General features: G+C 44.8%; 2 protein-coding genes across 5 annotated transcripts in view; both read right to left on the reverse strand.

Annotated features, from left to right (window-relative positions):
• LOC118364866 (dual specificity mitogen-activated protein kinase kinase 7-like) overlaps positions 1–14,433 on the reverse strand; it is a 20,764-nt gene extending 6,331 nt beyond the window's left edge. Inside the window, exons 1-11 of one of the 2 annotated variants that reach the window (XM_035746647.2) lie at positions 13,850–14,433; positions 12,195–12,242; positions 7,956–8,103; positions 7,714–7,780; positions 7,392–7,505; positions 2,330–2,449; positions 2,076–2,183; positions 1,677–1,856; positions 1,371–1,451; positions 300–442; positions 93–138 (exon numbers count right to left, since the gene is read on the reverse strand). In XM_035746647.2, coding sequence (XP_035602540.1) covers positions 93–138; positions 300–442; positions 1,371–1,451; positions 1,677–1,856; positions 2,076–2,183; positions 2,330–2,449; positions 7,392–7,505; positions 7,714–7,780; positions 7,956–8,103; positions 12,195–12,242; positions 13,850–13,973 — 1,179 coding nt within the window. In that variant the 5' untranslated portion in view covers positions 13,974–14,433. The remainder of the gene's footprint in view (positions 1–92; positions 139–299; positions 443–1,370; positions 1,452–1,676; positions 1,857–2,075; positions 2,184–2,329; positions 2,450–7,391; positions 7,506–7,713; positions 7,781–7,955; positions 8,104–12,194; positions 12,243–13,849) is intronic. The other variant, XM_035746648.2, reaches the window with a different exon arrangement.
• Positions 14,434–14,903: 470 nt separating this feature from the next.
• Positions 14,904–17,537, reverse strand: part of LOC118365707 (serine/threonine-protein kinase N1-like) — a 57,013-nt gene continuing 54,379 nt past the window's right edge. For all 3 annotated transcript variants that reach the window (XM_052490434.1, XM_052490432.1, XM_052490433.1), the window contains exons 21-23: positions 17,344–17,451; positions 16,984–17,064; positions 14,904–16,846 (exon numbers count right to left, since the gene is read on the reverse strand). In XM_052490434.1, coding sequence (XP_052346394.1) covers positions 16,643–16,846; positions 16,984–17,064; positions 17,344–17,451 — 393 coding nt within the window. In that variant the 3' untranslated portion in view covers positions 14,904–16,642. The remainder of the gene's footprint in view (positions 16,847–16,983; positions 17,065–17,343; positions 17,452–17,537) is intronic.

The following is a 17,537-nucleotide window of genomic DNA, read 5'->3' on the forward strand; positions in this document are numbered from 1 at the left end:
AACATTCTTCCCTTTCTTGTAATCCCAAATCATGGTTTAGAGTAGATGTGGTGAAGAATCAGTGTGTGAACAGCTGGAGGGGAGAGACTTACGAGCAGCTTGTGGTATTTTGGCCTTTTTCTGTGATCCTTTGTGAGGCTGTGGAAAGAGGCAGTCAGTGACGTAAAAATTAACAGAAAAAGCACTTGATATTACTTAGCAACTGTACTGTGAGCAGAGACTGGTTGAGAGCCGTAAGACTGCAGAAATGAATAATAAACTCTCAATGAGTCACACAGTGCGTGTGTGTTTTGTCTCACCAGTCTTTGACGAAGGACTGGAAGTCGAGGGAGAAGTCCATGCTGAGGGGGAGAGAGGGAGGGTCTTCCTGCAGCACTTTGGTCAGGACCTCAAAGTCGGTCTTGCAGTTCTTATAGGGGAACTGTCCTGTGGCCAGCTCCACCTGCAGGCAGAGACAACACATTACAGCGTTAAGGCCAGTTTATACTTGGTCTAACGACATGTCTGTAGGCAATTAGAATGCGACAAGCATCGTTAGTCAAAACTACATTTAAATTTATGGTCCATAGACCATCGCTGTGACTGTCAGCTTTCTTGTTGCGACTGTCGCTATGTCCGTTGTTGTGGTTACCAGACTGCCACAGCAACCAGAGTTCTAAACTTCGCAGACACAATGACAAACTTTTATTTAGTCGCACTGTGGTAGTAAGCTATTTTCTGTAAACTCACCATTAATTGTGAGTTTATTTTCCTATAATAATTCATAAAAAGTAGCCAAAGTTAAGATGTTGTCAGTTATTCTATGGTCATTATTTGAACTGGCTAACGAACCAAAACATTGTTTAGAAAATTGCTTTTCGTTGCCTGGTTTGCTAGGTTGACATTTACTGAATTCACTTTGCGGACGTCGTTGTGCGTTTACACTTTCTCATAACGACAAGTTGGATTTCGCTACGTAAATTGTCTACAGACATGTCGATAGACCGACTGTTAACCAGCCTTTACACTCTCAACGACAGGCCACTAAGACTACAGTTATCAAACCTCTTCACTAGTTAGAAATCAACCCATAGCCCCTAACCTAGACACCATTTCATGCTCCTTTGTGGACGTGAATAGCTGGATGGCTGTAAACAATACGGCGAAAAGTCCACCTAGCCTACCAAAAGACTTGATGGAGCAATTATCATAATACTTACACCCATTTGATCATTTCAGATGGATGACAGGACATTGAGAAGTGTCAAAGTGTAGAAGGTAGGTAAAGGCTCTCAACTTTTGGCCAGGGCCAAATACGAAGGCACAGGACTGACCAAAAGAAATGCACTACATAGGGAATAGGGTGTGATGAAGTAGTGTGGGTGTTTTACCAGCGAGATGCCCAGGCTCCAGACGTCTGCTCGGATGTCATAGTCAGGCTTGCTGGGATCTGGGGGGTCTATTCTCTCAGGCTGGGGACACAGAGAAACAGGCTTGGGTTAGGGGAAAACTGCAATTATTGTACCAATACACAGGGAAATTAGAAACATTTGACAGAGGACAGCAGCATTCAGAATTTTTACAGAGTTATGTGCAACCCCAGGTGGAAAAATAGTGGCGCTTTAGCATCAAAATGGCAGCCTTCACTTCGGTAGGTTAAACGTGGTAGGATACGTGTGTCCACCAAGGTGACTCACAGCCATGTAGGCAGCACAGCCGGCACTGCGGGTCTTGGCCTTGGAGTCGACGAGTCGTCCGCTGATGCCAAAGTCACACAGCTTGATCTGGCCCTTGTTGTCCAGCAGGATGTTGGAGGGCTTCACATCCCGGTGTATCACACCGTGCTTCTCCTTCAGGTACAGCAGAGCCGACACTATCTGTAGACACACAAAGGGTAACCCACTACTACATTGAAGAGAAGGTGAACAAACTTTTTATGGGATGGGGTCAATTCCAATGGAACTAAATTCAGGAGATGAACTTAACATAATTGAAAATGAAGGGCAATTTTTTTATTCTGAATTTGAGTTTCAGTTCAAAGCCTGAATTGAGGGTATGAGAGCGCAAGAGATAAGACGCGAGATGGAGAGACTCACTGCCACGGTCATCTTGCCCAGGATACGTTCAGGGATGGGCCCCTGGATCCTCTTCTTGAGTTTCTCAGCACACGTCCCCATCAGCTCCATTGCGATGAACACATCCGTCTGAGTACCAATCACAGTCAGTCACAGAACATTGGCATTTTAAACAGAACAGTGAAACTGCTACAAGAAAGAAGCTTTTTCTGTCAATCTGAATAAATATGGTTTAAATGATGTGACATACTAAATTATCTGTGCGTGTGACTCACGTTGGTAACTATGGCGCCGTAGCACTGGATGATGTAAGGGCAGTCGTGGCTCTTCAGCACCACATCCAGATCCATCAGAATCCTCTTGTTCTCGTCCTTGTTTCCTGTCCGGCGCATTTGCTAGTGACACACACACACAATCAGTCATTATTCAACGTTGATATTTTAGTTGAGGGAGGAGAACTTCAACCAACTAGATGGCACCACTAATTTACAACTCCGCCCACCCCACAAACCTGTCGAGCACTTAACCATTAGCCAATCACATACTGCCGGTTTCCCGGACACAGATTAGGACTAATCCTACACTAAAAAGGAGATTTAAAAGGAGATTATCCACTGAAAGTGCTTTATAGTCCAATCTGTCTCTGGGTAACCATAGTAACCTCTCACTCCAGAGTATCAGCTGTTTCCAGCAACCTACATCCCCTGCCCCCTCATCCAAACCTATCCCTTGCCCCCTCCTTATCCAAACCCATCCCCTGCCCCCTCCTTATCCAAACCCATCCCCTGCCCCCTCCTTATCCAAACCTATTCCCTCTCATCTATATACAGTAGGTCACCAGATGGTGAAAAGTGAAACTGTGTGTGTGTGTATATATATATATATTTTTTTTTTTCATATGATTGAATGATAGAGGTAGGCCTATGTATTTTAAGAACATAACGCACTGATTATAAAGTTTGTACCTGCCAGTTAAGGCTGAACAAAACATAGCATTCTACATGTTAAATTGCATAGCTATAATACACTGCTCAAAAAAATAAAGGGAACACTTAAACAACAGAATGTATCTCCAAGTCAATCACACTTCCGTGAAATCAAACTGTCCACTTAGTAAGCAACACTGATTAACAAATGTCACATGCTGTTGTGCAAATGGAATAGACAACAGGTGGAAATTATAGGCATTTAGCAAGACACCCCCAATAAAGGATTGGTTCTGCAGGTGGTGACTACAGACCACTTCTCAGTTCCTATGCTTCCTGGCTGATTTTTTGGTCACTTTTGAATGCTGGCGGTGCTTTCACTCTAGTGGTAGCATGAGACGGAGTCTACAACCCGCACAAGTGGCTCAGGTAGTGCAGCTCATCCAGGATGGCACATCAATGAGAGCTGTGGCAAGAAGGTTTGCTGTGTCTGTCAGCGTAGTGTCCAGAGCATGGAGGCGCTACCAGGAGACAGGCCAGTACATCAGGAGATGTGGAGGAGGCCGTAGGAGGGCAACAACACAGCAGCAGGACCGCTACCTCCGCCTTTTGTGCAAGGAGGAGCAGAAGGAGCACTGCCAGAGCCCTGCAAAATGACCTCCAGCAGGCCACAAATGTGCATGTGTCTGCTCAAACGGTCAGAAATAGACTCCATGTGGGTGGTATGAGGGCCCGACGTCCACAGGTGGGGGTTGTGCTGACAGCCCAGCACCATGCAGGACATTTGGCATTTGCCAGAGAACAACAAGATTGGCAAATTCGCCACTGGCGCCCTGTGCTCTTCACAGATGAAAGCAGGTTCACACTGAGCACGTGACAGACGTGACAGAGTCTGGAGACGCCGTGGAGAATTGTTCTGCTGCCTGTAACATCCTCCAGCATGACCGGTTTGGCGGTGGGTCAGTCATGGTGTGGGGTGGCATTTCTTTGGGGGGGCCGCACAGCCCTCCATGTGCTCGCCAGAGGTAGCCTGACTGCCATTAGGTACCAAGATGAGATCCTCCGACACCTTGTGAGACCATATGCTGGTGCGGTTGGCCCTGGGTTCCTCCTAATGCAAGACAATGCTAGACCTCATGTGGAAGAGGACTGGCCACCCCACATATGCTCTCTCTAATTCTCTCTTTCTTTCTCTCTCTCTCTCTGAGGACCTGAGCCCAAGGACCGTGCCCCAGGACGACCTGACATGATGACTCCTTGCTGTCCCCAGTCCACCTGACTGTGCTGCTGCTCCAGTTTCAACTGTTCTGCCTTGTTATTATTCGACCATGCTGGTCATTTATGAACATTTGAACATCTTGGCCATGTTCTGTTATAATCTCCACCCGGCACAGCCAGAAGAGGACTGGCCACCCCACATAGCCTGGTTCCTCTCTAGGTTTCTTCCTAGGTTTTGGCCTTTCTAGGGAGTTTTTCCTAGCCACCGTGCTTCTACACCTGCATTGCTTGCTGTTTGGGGTTTTAGGCTGGGTTTCTGTACAGCACTTTGAGATATCAGCTGATGTACAAAGGGCTATATAAATACAATTTGATTGATTGATGTGGCTGGAGTGTGTCCGCAGATCCTGCAAGAGGAAGGCATTGATGCTATGGACTGGCCTGCCCGTTCCCCAGACCTGAATCCAATTGAGCACATCATGTCTCGCTCCATCCACCAACACCACGTTGCACCACAGACTGTCCAGGAGTTGGTGGATGCTTTAGTCCAGGTCTGGGAGGAGATCCCTCAGGAGACCATCCGCCACCTCATCAAGAACATGCCCAGGCGTTGTAGGGAGGTCATACAGGCACGTGGAGGCCACACACACACTACTGAGCCTCATTTTTACTTGTTTCAAGGACATTACATCAAAGTTGGATCAGCCTGTAGTGTGGTTTTCCACTTTAATTTTGAGTGCGACTCCAAATCCAGACCTCCATGGGTTGATACATTTGATTTCCATTGATATTTTTTGTGTGATTTTGTTGTCAGCACATTCCACTATGTAAAGAAAAAAGTATTTAATAAGACTATTTCATTCATTCAGATCTAGGATGTGTTATTTTAGTGTTCCCTTTATTTTTTTGAGCAGTGTATAATCATTTACAGCTCCAGCCATTATCCCCGTAGGCCATGTTGTTTGTGCTTGTAACCATGACTGTGTATACCAAGAATAAGCATTGTATGCAACCCCCGCATAGGAAGTCAGTCACTACTAGTCTAATAGTTAAACAGTTAAATTGGGGGGGGGGGTTAACAATGCTTAATTGTAGCAGTGACGATTCAGTATAATTACTATCATTGTGTGAGGATAAACAATGGAAGGCAAAGCCCAGAGAGAAACCGATAGAGAACAGCGATACTGAACTGACAAACAGCCTAGGGCTGTCTCCAACAGTTATATCCTCTGGACAAATCGTCTGCTATGGAATTATGTGTTCTGCCACAGTAGGAAAAACCAATGCTGTGGCCTTAACCCAAATAGCGGCAGTAGAACATCCACACAGCACTTGCATAACAGAATAGGCCTAATGTTTCGAGCTGCTGGAAGGCGATTAAGGTTCCCACTGTTCAGCAAGAATAGGAGCAAGGCTAGGTTCATGCCATTAGGCTGTTGAACAGTGGGACATAGATGCAAGGACAGATGCAGGCCCAATACACGGTCAGACAGTAGGCCGCAGAGACTTTGAATATGTTGAAATGTAAGTGTGTACTTGTGGACTAACTTTGCAGTTTTCCGTACTGCATGTAATATGTTGTGTTTGTATGCTGACTAGGGATGCACAATATATCGATAAGCATATCGGAATCGGACGACATTCGCTAAAAATGGCAACATTGGCATCGGCCCGATGTCTAGTTTAACGCCGATGCGCAATACCGATGTCTCAGCTGACGTGCATAACTACATAACGTAGGTAGATGACGTAGTGACGCCACAGAAAATACAGCGCTACACAGAACAAAATCTGAAAAATACTAAATCGCACACTTCCAACAACTAAACAAGTTCAAGTCTAGCAGTCATTTGAAAGAGCAAGAACATTTCAGGGAGACAAAGGCGAAATCCATTAACGCCAGGAAAATGGAATTCATAACCTTTGACAATCAACCGTTCTCTGTCATGGATGTTGGCTTTCGCTGACTGGTCAATCACCTAGAGCTCCGGTACACAGTACCAAGTAAGGGCTATTTTTCAGATGACGTTGACCTACCGGAGAAACACAGTACTGTGGAAACGCACATCCCTGAGCAACTTGCTATGGGCGTCACTGCTATTAGCTTCACGACTGACATTTGGACCAGCGACTTCAACCCCATGAGCATGCCGAGTCTGACAGCACAGTGGGTCGACGAGGATTTCGTACTGAGGAAAGTCGTATTGCTCAAGAATGTGCTGGTTCTTATACCGCTGTTGCCATTTCAATGGCATTTGAGAGCATGTTTGAAACATGAACACACTTCTAGCGCCATTCGAACAACTGACTGGAGAAATAATCATCAACCGTGTCTGCAGAAGACGTGATACCCTCTGTCATGGCATTGAAACGCTGCTCAACAAAACCACCGACATAGACCGTTGGGGTTAAAACTTGTAAAGGTACTCTACAAGAGGCTGTGAACAAGAGATTCCGTGGCATTCTCTCTGAGCCTCTACTGTGCCGCCACCATGCTCTATGCTAGGTACAAGGACCGCTACTTCGATGCAGACAAGAAACAGGGTTTAGGTGAAATGTTACAGACACAGCTGGACAAGACGGAAACGGACACAGTGACAGTGCGCACCAAGGAAGAGAGGTCACGGACAGACAGACAGCTGAAACGTCACTGCTTGACATGTATGATGAAATCCTGGTTAAGACTGAACAAATGAACAACGAAATAGCACGTAAGTGAAAAACAGGTTTTGACTATGTTTTTACTGGTAATGGGGACATATGTTAATGCCAACAAAATAACTTTTTGGTCAGTATGTGTGTGTGTTTCAACTATGTACTAGAACGCTTAAAAGGCTGCTAAAATGTCAAGTATCGATATAGTTTTTTGGGGGAAGGAAAATATCAGAATCGGACAAAAATGTCATATCGGTGCATCCCTAATGCTGACACCATGTAATGAATTTCCATCTAAACGGACAATAAAGTATATTTTATCATAAGTGTCAAACTGCAACAAGACAACGCATCCAGGACAACAGAATCAGCGCGGAGGCCGGAAGGACAGACTTTTCATCCTCAAGACATGAAAGTGAAGTGACCCCCTGCCAGACAGTGTAACACGCTTACAAACTGCCTGTTTAAAATGCAATCCAGTGCTATTATATATGGTTTTAATGCCAACAAGCTGTGGTTGGAGGTAGACAAGGCTTACTTTGACGGCGATGACGTGGCCCGTCTTCTTGAAGCGCACTTTGAACACCTGGCCGCACGTGCCGCTGCCGATCTCCCCCTCGCTGATCAGGTCACTGACTTCGGCCGGGTACCGCTGAGGGGAACAGGTGACGAGTCACAACATGTCAATGACAAACATACATGGCACATGCAGCATGATGTACTACAGTACTCAAAGCTCTGCGTATGATCCGGTTGTAAATGGCGTCCCGAATGCTTGTCAATACAGCACATTATTTTTAATGAGTAGAGAGAAATACAAAAAAACAATAATCACTTTAGGCAATGCTATGGTCTCTTACCTGGCCATCGATCTTCAGATAGCCTGTCTGCTTCATGATCTCCTGCAGCTTCTGGTCTATCTCCGCACTAAGGGGACACGGCACAGACACACAAAAAATGTTAGTTGTGTCATTTGACGTATGTGTGTGAATGGAAGCATTTAAAAATATATTTTTGTAACTTTCTGTATCCCTTTCCAGAACACGAATGCTCCATGTGCATACATGTGTGTGTATGCTCCGTGCATGCGTGTTTGTCTTACTTCTCCACGCTCTTCACCAGGCTGTACTGTGGCGTGGGCAGGTTGAGCATGTGTCGCGGGCGGCTGGGGTAGGAATGGTGCTGGGGTGAGCTCTCAGAGGACGAGGAGCGACTCCCCCCTCCGTCGTTAGCCAGGGGAAGCTGAAGAGCTGGGGGGGAGAGAGGAGTATAAATTTGGGAAGGTTAAAGAGGAAGACAGGGGCTGTCCTTTATTAGCCTGGGTGCCAGTCTGTTTTAGCCCGTGTCTGCTTTAGGAAACTTGTCGTTGTCAGAAAGAGACTGGAACCCAGGCTAGTGTTACTGTAATCAATGCCACTCTCCTTACCTCATCTCTCTTCTTAATGATCATTGAGCTTACAGCATTGAAGAGGGCAGCGTTGTAGTGGAATCTGTCTAGCTCTTTGACCAAATAGTAACAGAGAGAGAGAGACCTAAGGAAAGGAAGCCAAATAGCATTGGGATTCTAACTCCCCGTCACTGACGGGCTATTGAAAACACCGACAGTTACAGGTCTACAGTGCCTTCAGAAAGTATTCAGACCCCTTGACTTTTGTTACAGCCTTATTCTAAAATTGATTAAGTAAACACTTTTCCTTAACCTACACACCACACCCCATAATGACAAAGCAAAAACAGGTTTAGACATTTTTACTCATAAATTAAAAAGAGAAATACCTTATTTACATAAGTATTCAGAACCTTTGCTATGAGACTGGAAAATGAGATCAGGTGCATCCTGTTCCATTGATCATCCTTGATATGTTTCTACAACTTGATTGGAGTCCACCTATGATAAATTCAATTGATTGGACATGATTTGGAAAGGCACACACCTGTCTATATAAGGTCCCACAGCAGACAGTGCATGTCAGAGCAAAAGCAAAGCCATGAGGTCGAAGGAATTGTCCTTAGAGCTCCGAGACAGGATTGTGTCAAGGCACAGATCAGGGGAAGGGTACCAAAAAATGTCTGCAACATTGAAGGTCCCCAAGAACACAGTGGTTCTCATGCTTAAATGGAAGGTTGGAACCACCAAGACTCTTCCTAGAGTTGGCCGCCCAGCCAAAGTTGAGCAATCAACTTTGACAGAGCTCCAGAGTTCCTCTGTGGGGATCGGAGAACCTTCCAGAAAGACAACCATCTCTGCAGCACTCCACCAATCAGGCCTTTATGGTAGAGTGGCCAGACAGAAGCCAATCCTCAGTAAAAGGCACACGACAGCCTGCTTGGAGTTTGCCAAAGGCACTTAAAGGATTCTCCAACAATGAGAAACAAGATTATCTGGTCTGAAGAAACCAAGATTGGACTCTTTGGCCTGAATTCCCAAGCGTCACTTCTGGAGGAAACCTGGCACCATCCATACGGGGAAGCATGGTGGAGGCAGCATCATGCTGTGGGGATGTTTTTCAGTGGCAGGGACTGGGAGACTAGTCAGGATCGAGGGAAAGATGAACGGAGCAAAGCACAGAGAGATCCTTGATGAAAACCTGCTCCAGAGCACTCAGGACCTCAGACTGGGGCGAAGGTTCACCTTCCAACAGGACAATGACCCTAAGCACACAGCCAAGAAAATGCAGGAGTGGCTTTGGGACAAGTCACTGAATGTCTTTGAGTGGCCCAGCCAGAGCCCGGAAATGAACCCGATTGAACATCTGGAGACCTGAAAATAGCTGTGCAGCGATTCCCCCATCCAACCTGACAGCGCTTGAGAGGATCTGCAGAGATGGAAGAAACTCTCCAAATACAGTTGTGCCAAGCTTGTAGCATCATACCCAAGAAGACTTGATGCTGCCAAAGGTGTTTCAACAAAGTCCTGAGTAAACAGTCTGAATACTTGTGAAATGTGATAGCCATTTATTTATTTTTTAAAGCCAAAAATGTTAAACTATGGGCTATTTTTTATTGATTCAAGTCAGTTAAGAACAAAATCTTATTTACAATGACAGGGCAGAACGACAGATTTTTACCTTGTCAGCTCCGGATTCGATCTGGCGACCTTTCGGTTACTGGCCCAACGCTCTAACCACTAGGCTGCCGCCCCAGTATTGTGTAGATTGTTTTTCTTCATCAATGTCATACATTTTAGAATAAGGCTAACGTAACAAAATGTGGGAAAAGTGAAGGGGTCTGAATACTTTCCAAATGCACTGTATAGGATGGCTTATAAAATTTGGGGCCATTCCTACTTCAAGGTCTCACCCATTGCCTCTCAGTTTATACACATTTAGGGTGCATCCCAAACAGCCCCCTAGTGCACTACTTTTGACCAGAGCCCAGATCAAAAGTAGTGCACTATAAGGGGAAATTGTACCATCTGGGACTCCCCCATGTTTCCATTCAGACTTCAAAAGGAGTGAATGAAAGCAGTCGATGCTTAATTTGACCATGACGGACAGACAGAGCAGGCCAGTGTAAGTAGAACGATATCAGTTCAGTCTCCAAGAGGTCGGCTGTAAATGTCTGTAGACCACAATACGAACACTTCGACAAGACATTCCACAAGTATTAGCAATAGCAACACAACCCTTAGCCTGTATATTAGCAAAGCATAGGTAAAAAACTTCAATTGAACTTGAAGGGTAGTTTTGCCAATTCATTTTTACTACATAATTTGACACAAAGGCTAAAAGTGTTATTGTTCAAGGAGACAACACTCCACAGGCATATAGACAGGGTGAGCACTGAGCAGTGGAGACCAGCTACGAGAGCAGTGTTAGCTTTGACCCACCATGCAACCACACAAACAGACCATGCGTCCAGACTGCTGCTCAGTCAGTAGCTAACTAGCAGCACCACCAAAAGGAGTGGACCCTCTGCTGCAGAACATTGGAGCTCTCTCAGTGACCTCTGAGACCCCCCCGAAGAGGACTCCACCCCCCCCCCAACCAACCCGCAGTTCAGACCGTTCATATGATATGTTTTATACACTGTGTGAAAAGTGCCCCATTCCTAATTTGTGAATGGGGTCGTTTTGCAAAGGGCACCTTCGGAGCCTTTGGTTTGTTTGAAGTTTTCAAAGCAACGAGGTAGTGTTGAGCAGTTCTTTAAAACGCCTTTTCAAGAGATAAATGCACCAACGCCAGGCAGTAGCTTTTATCCCTGGTTCAATCACATGCAGCCAGGACCTGCTCACTGTAGAAATCCGGTTAGTGGGTGTTAGTAAAGGACTCGGCAATTTTTGGTTTGGCAAAGACCAGACAGTCCTCCATACAGCTGGATCCAGACAGACACACACACACACACATCAGCCACCACTGGCAATTGACAGTGCCACTGCAAGGGGGATGCCAGGAGAGAATGCTTAGTTAGCGCACAAAGAACACTATCTGACCCTGAGAAAGAGCATGGAAGAAACAGACGGACACACAACAAGACAGACAGAAATTAACCTGTCACAGCCTGAACTGCAGAGCAAAGAGAATGCCAGCTTGGGCCCAGCCTGGATGAAGACATGACAGACAGGCTGAAGGACAAGTCTTCAGACGTGAAAGGAGGAAGAGAAGAGGTGGTCAGATTTGGTCACAGCAGCACTCCTGCAGACCAACCGGTGGTGGGATGCTGGATTAGACTGTGTAATAAAAACCGTGCAGGAAGCCACATGCAACTTTTCTCTGCAACCAGCAAAATGGGTTAATAATATCCTCACACACGCGCAAACCCAGGCATACACACTCACTGCCTTGCCACTGGCACTCACATATGGAGAAGAAGAGATGGAAAGATGGAGGGAGAATGAGATTAGAGTGGAGGTGAGACTGCGACCAACTGGGGATACAGTGCAAATGGCCACTTGAAAATAAAAGATGCCTCTTGGCTTCCATACTGTCAGAATAGTCTTAGAATATTTTAGGTGTGCTGTGTACAATTGTGGGCTAAATAGGTTTAGCCTATTACACACATTTTGTGAGAGAAGAATTCATAGGCTGTGTGTTGTGTTATGTACTGCAATTCATTTAGGCCTTCATTCATATCTAAGGATAATGTACAAGCGCTGGTTAGGTATCAGTCAGGCCAGTCATTCGGGTTTGGTGAAACCATCTGAAGAATGTGTGAAGTTACTAGCATCTATACGTTCTGTTCTGAGCTACTGAGGGTGAAATGTTCCCTTGCTGTTGAATAGGAGGAGTGACATGGAGATGGGGAGAGAAAAGAGAGGGATAAAGAATGGATTGTGAGAAAGAGAGGGAAGGATGAATGGACGGTGCAGTGGCAGACAGAGAGAGCGATGATTGAATGATACCTGCACGTTGGGAAGGAGCTGGAGCAGGACTGAGCTGGATCACGATGACTGGACAGAGGAGAGAAAATACACATGTGCATATTACTGCACTGTAAAATGCCAGGTATTCACTCACACATACCCTGTCTAACACCCACAGAGACTCACCAATAAACTACCATACACACACCAATGACCTACAACTCCACACTAAGACACACACAAAACAAAATGAAGGAAGGTTCAAATCAAACAAAAGCACCTCAGACCAGTTGATATGCTGTGTGTGTGAATTTTTTTTTTAAACTAGCACCTCAAATGTTGAGCTCGTCAAAGATAAGAGTTGCATTACCACACCATCTTTGCTTTCCCAAGCCTTTAGCTTTCCAATGAGGCTGGGAGAGAAAACGCATCAAGAAGAAACGCAGTGAGAAGAAAACGCATCAAATACCTTGATATGAAAGTATAAAAAATTACCTCAGGGCGACACCACCACTATCATTACATTACATTACATTTAAGTCATTTAGCAGACGCTCTTATCCAGAGCGACTTACAAATTGGATCAGCATAGAGTTTAAGTACCCATGTCACCATATTGCACTGAATGTGGCTGGCATTGAATGGTGCAAGACGAAATTCACCCATAAGCATTGGGCAGGAGCCAAGCCTGTTTGAAATGTTTGACCTTCATATCGCTGTAAGCTGATCCTAAATCGGGGCTGTTGGGATAAATCCTGCATGGTGCATTTTGGTGGCTTGACTGGCAAAGACTCTCGCTGGCCAGCTACATTATGCCCACACACTCTGCCAGATGTGTTCGTCTACATTATGACCAAAACATTACCTGCCAAATATGTTCAAGACTGCCGAAATAAGGAAATATCCATCATGCCCAAAATATGAGAAGAGCATTAATGCAAAACAAATCACAAGACATGGAATTGGTTTAGAAAATGAAAACACTGAAAAGATAACAGCTGTTGTTTAGTTTTGTAGTTACTAACACCATATTCGTGCAATTTGTGACGTGAGCCACTTTCAGGGGTAGTTTGCTAGCTATCTTGAACGTTATAGCTGGCAAGTTTGTTCACGCAACTAACTGGTAAACTGCGTTAGCTCGAAAAGCTAACGTTAGCTTAGCTGGCTACTAACAACACTGACTCGGTCAAAATCACATTTGAAGTATCGCTAGAAACGTATACACACACAAGCCATGTCTGGTTAATGAAACATATTAGACCAGATATAAATGTCAAATACTGAGAAACAGCTCATTTTCCGTGTTGAGAAATTAACAACAACAAATGGACTGACGGATGGATGATGGGGCCTACTAGAGCTAACTTAGCTAGTTGCTAGCCAGCAGTTGCCAGGACAGAACCAAAACACAGTTCGGGATTTAAATTGAGTTTCGGTTACAACGTTGCATTGATATACAATTCTGGTTTACAGTTTCAAAATGTTTACGTGATATATTATATACATGGAAACGGAATGACACCTCTGGGCAGGGCAACGTCCCGAGTTGGGGTATTTGTTTATTCATTTAGTCTGTTAGCTAACAGCAGCAGCATATCCCTATCACACCCCCTCTCTCCTGCCCTCACTCTGCCTCTCCGTTCGCTTATTTCCCCTTTCCTCTCTCCGTTACCGACTCCCCCACTGATACTCACTTGGCCTCGGACGTGAACGTTGTGGACTCATGTCGATATTGAGGTCAATTCTTCTACGAGCTTCTTTATTTTCTTGCTTTAGTTTCTCCTCGATTCGAGAGAGTCTCTGTTCCAGCGACGACATCTTGAAAAATTGAACACTATCAAAGATGATCTATTATAATGAGTAGATAGCAGAGTGACCGTTCTAACGATGGAAATACATGCCCTCAATGATTGAAGGCAGGCGCGATCATGTGGGACCATTCTAACCAATGAGAGGTCATAGGCGAGCGTGAACATGCACAACTAAGTCGTTTTTCTCAAATTGCCAGAATGCCACGTTCATCCACTTACATCAATATATTTGTAAATCCTAAACATTACGAAACTTCTATTCGATCAAATAAGCCTAACGTAATTCAACTTCGGACACTCTCATATACCTCCGTACAGAAAAAGGGCTTAATCTCACTCCGACAGATTTTGGGCGGAGTAAATCCTCTCGCTTCGCCTCTTCCTCTCTGGCATCATCGAGCGAAACCAGCTAGCCCAAGGCTCCCTCTCTTGTGGACTATACAGGCAGGGACGGCTGATGTCCCAATGCCCTCCCTGTTTGAAACATTCTCATTTCCATAGAACATTGGCTTGCTTGCATGTTTGGTACAGCATGTTGTAAAATTTGCTGTCAAGCTTTGGGGCCATATAACTCATTGACACAATGTAATCAACTAAATTATGCGTGTCAATTTATCATGCAAATAAAAAATACTATTTTCACACAGTCCCAATTCAAAACATAAATAAAACTGCATTTTTGTGATTTATTACAAGGTGGATGTTGATGTCTGCATCTTTTTTTATGATTCTTTGCATAGTTTTCTACATGAATTTGAGAGGACATGAGTTGATACTTTCAGGACATTCTTCATGAGTTCACATGGTAAAGCTTGTCTAAAAATGACCTTTGTTTTATGACCATCTTACTTGTGAAGATAGAGCATTGCTATAATAGCAGGGAGGTGACAGAGAATGGTCTGATGATGAGACACCCAATCAAACACAGTAAACCGTGTTCCCAACAGATTTTCTTTATAAATAACTAATCTCATACTTTCACTTCCTTTTGTATAGTCGTACACAAGATAAGTAGTCTGCAGCCAGACAAACATGATTCACAACCCACCCCATACACAGAGACAAGGGAGGTAAAGTTTGTTTTCTATTGACTCCTGCAGACGAGCATGTACTGTAGTTGGAGGATGAAGCTGCCTCTAAGTTCTGATCTAAGGTCAGTTCTTTTCCTAGTGGTTGGAGGTTGGAATAAACTGATCCTAGACCTGTTCTTAATGGTCACTTCAACCTGGAGAAGCCTGAGCCTGATTCATTGCTTGGATGCGTTTCCGCTTCATGCCACTGATTGAATTTGAGTGTCTTGAGCATTAAAGTCTCTCAGTGTGTGTTCGTTTGGGTGAATATTACCATGTTTGGAACGAGACATGCATCCTTCAACCTTTCTTTTATGTGTTCAGATATGACCAAATGGCACAGGTGTAGACTGCCACATGACACACCCGTATATAAAATTCACAGACTGGACCAATTAAAAGGCAACAGGATAAATTCAATAACCCTCTCTGTTGCTTTTCTCAACGACCTCATTATCAACCAAAAACAGAACCAAAAGCACTGTCGTCGTTGACCCCCCCCCCCCATAATAACTCAAATCAGAACATTTGAAAGAATGTTAAAAGGGCAACAATTGCCCATTGTGAATGGACTAGTGATCTGGTTGGATCACAATTGACCGTTCCTCCAAGCAGTGGTTCTTTACCCCTTCTGTTGATGGGTGATTGTTCACAACGTTGTAACAATGCATACATATATATATAGATGATTCTACACACTGTTGATTCAACTTCTTCCAAGCAATCATTTTGATAGGCAGATGGAGGTACTTCCTTGTCTCCTCTTAGCATTAATGTAAAACATTATCACCCTCATTGCATACCAAGGACCACAGTTAGTTACCAAGGACCACAACATAACAAAATTAAATGCATTTCTATAGATCCCAGTAGAAATTTAAGGCATCATTTCAAGCCATGCACCCACCCCACCAAACCCTCTCCCAAATATTATTTGTGTTTTGTCACAGTATGAAGGAACCAGGGTTGGAGTCCATTCCATTTCAATCCAATTCAATTCAATTCAGGAAATAAACTGAAATTCCAATTGACTTCCTGAATTGAAATGGTATGGATCCCAACCCTGAACGTTACATGGAAATCCTCAGATCTCAGAGCAGACTACAACACTGGCACAAAGGAGGATGGAACTGGAAGGCAAAGTTAAAAGGGGTTGACTGTGTAGTAGAAGTTACACATGTTATGACAAGTTCTTGTAAGGACACAGCCATTGGAGTGTTCTAGATAGGGAGGAAGTGGCACAAGCTTAGCGGGCGTCACAGTTTCTTTTTTTCTGTCTTCTTTTCCTTTGGAAAACAGAGTCTCATTGTAACAGAACTTCATTTCCCATCAACCACCAGTCCTCTTGACGGGCACCTGCTCAGTTGTGTGAGATGCTGCTGCAGTGTAAAAAAAAAAACACAGTCACAGAGTCTTGGCCTGAGTCTGCATTAATCTCCTCTAGTTCATACCTCCCACACAGACATAGACTACACTACAGACCGACCCTTCTCCGTTTCTCATATCACATTCACAGTGTGGTGGATGCAGATCACCCTTGCAGACTGCCGTGACCCCATGACCCTCATATGATGATGATGTGATAGAGGTCACAACCTCTCGACCCCTAGCAGAGGTCGGAGACGTAGTCGAAGTCGCAGAAGCTGTCCTGGTCCCTGCGGGAGAGCGTGCCGGGCTCGCGCGGCGGTGTCAGGGCGGGAGGCTCGGCGGTGAACTCCTCGTCAAAGTTGCTGACGTCCTCTCGGCCCTTGATGGAGGGAACGAAGGGAGGGGGCAGCTTCCTCTGTAACAGGGCCTCCCAATCCAGACCCTGGAGGAGAGAGAGAGAAAAAAAACAGGGTTAACAAAAAGCAACATCACGGTTGAAAAATATGTTCCTGCAAAAACAAGTGTGGGATGAAGAGAAATGGAAAAAGATGAATATGGTGTCATGGATTTCTGACTCACCCGGAAGAAAGGCTGTTTCTTTATCTCATCAGCATCTTTCTCACCCGAGCCTAGTCTTCTCTCTGGGTTCCTCCTCAACAGCTGTTCATGACACACACACACACACACACACACACACACACACACACACACACACACGAATATTGATAGCCGTTATAGAAGTCAAATTACCAGCTGTTATACTAAACTTGCTAATGAGAAAATTATGGGGGTTATTGGGAGGGAGAGTCTTATCAGAACTGCTGTTCCCAGGTAAACAACATCATGAATTAAAGAGACAAGGACTACAACATTACCATCATTAAACGGACAAATCTGTGAGGTGCCACAGACCATGGACCTATGTGTGTGGTCACATACCCTCCTCATGATGGCGATGGCCTCTGTGGAGAGGAATCGTGGGTAGCGGACCTCGTCATTCACGATGCTGTCAAACACCTCCTCCTCATCGTCACCAGGGAAGGGCGACTAGCAGAGAAATACACTCCGACAATTGAGTGGGAAGCCCATTTATAAATACCAGACCTCCCAATATAGACACAAACCAAACCCAA

The sequence above is a fragment of the Oncorhynchus keta genome, chromosome 32, assembly GCF_023373465.1.
Source record: "Oncorhynchus keta strain PuntledgeMale-10-30-2019 chromosome 32, Oket_V2, whole genome shotgun sequence".
Taxonomy (NCBI): Eukaryota; Metazoa; Chordata; class Actinopteri; order Salmoniformes; family Salmonidae; genus Oncorhynchus; species Oncorhynchus keta.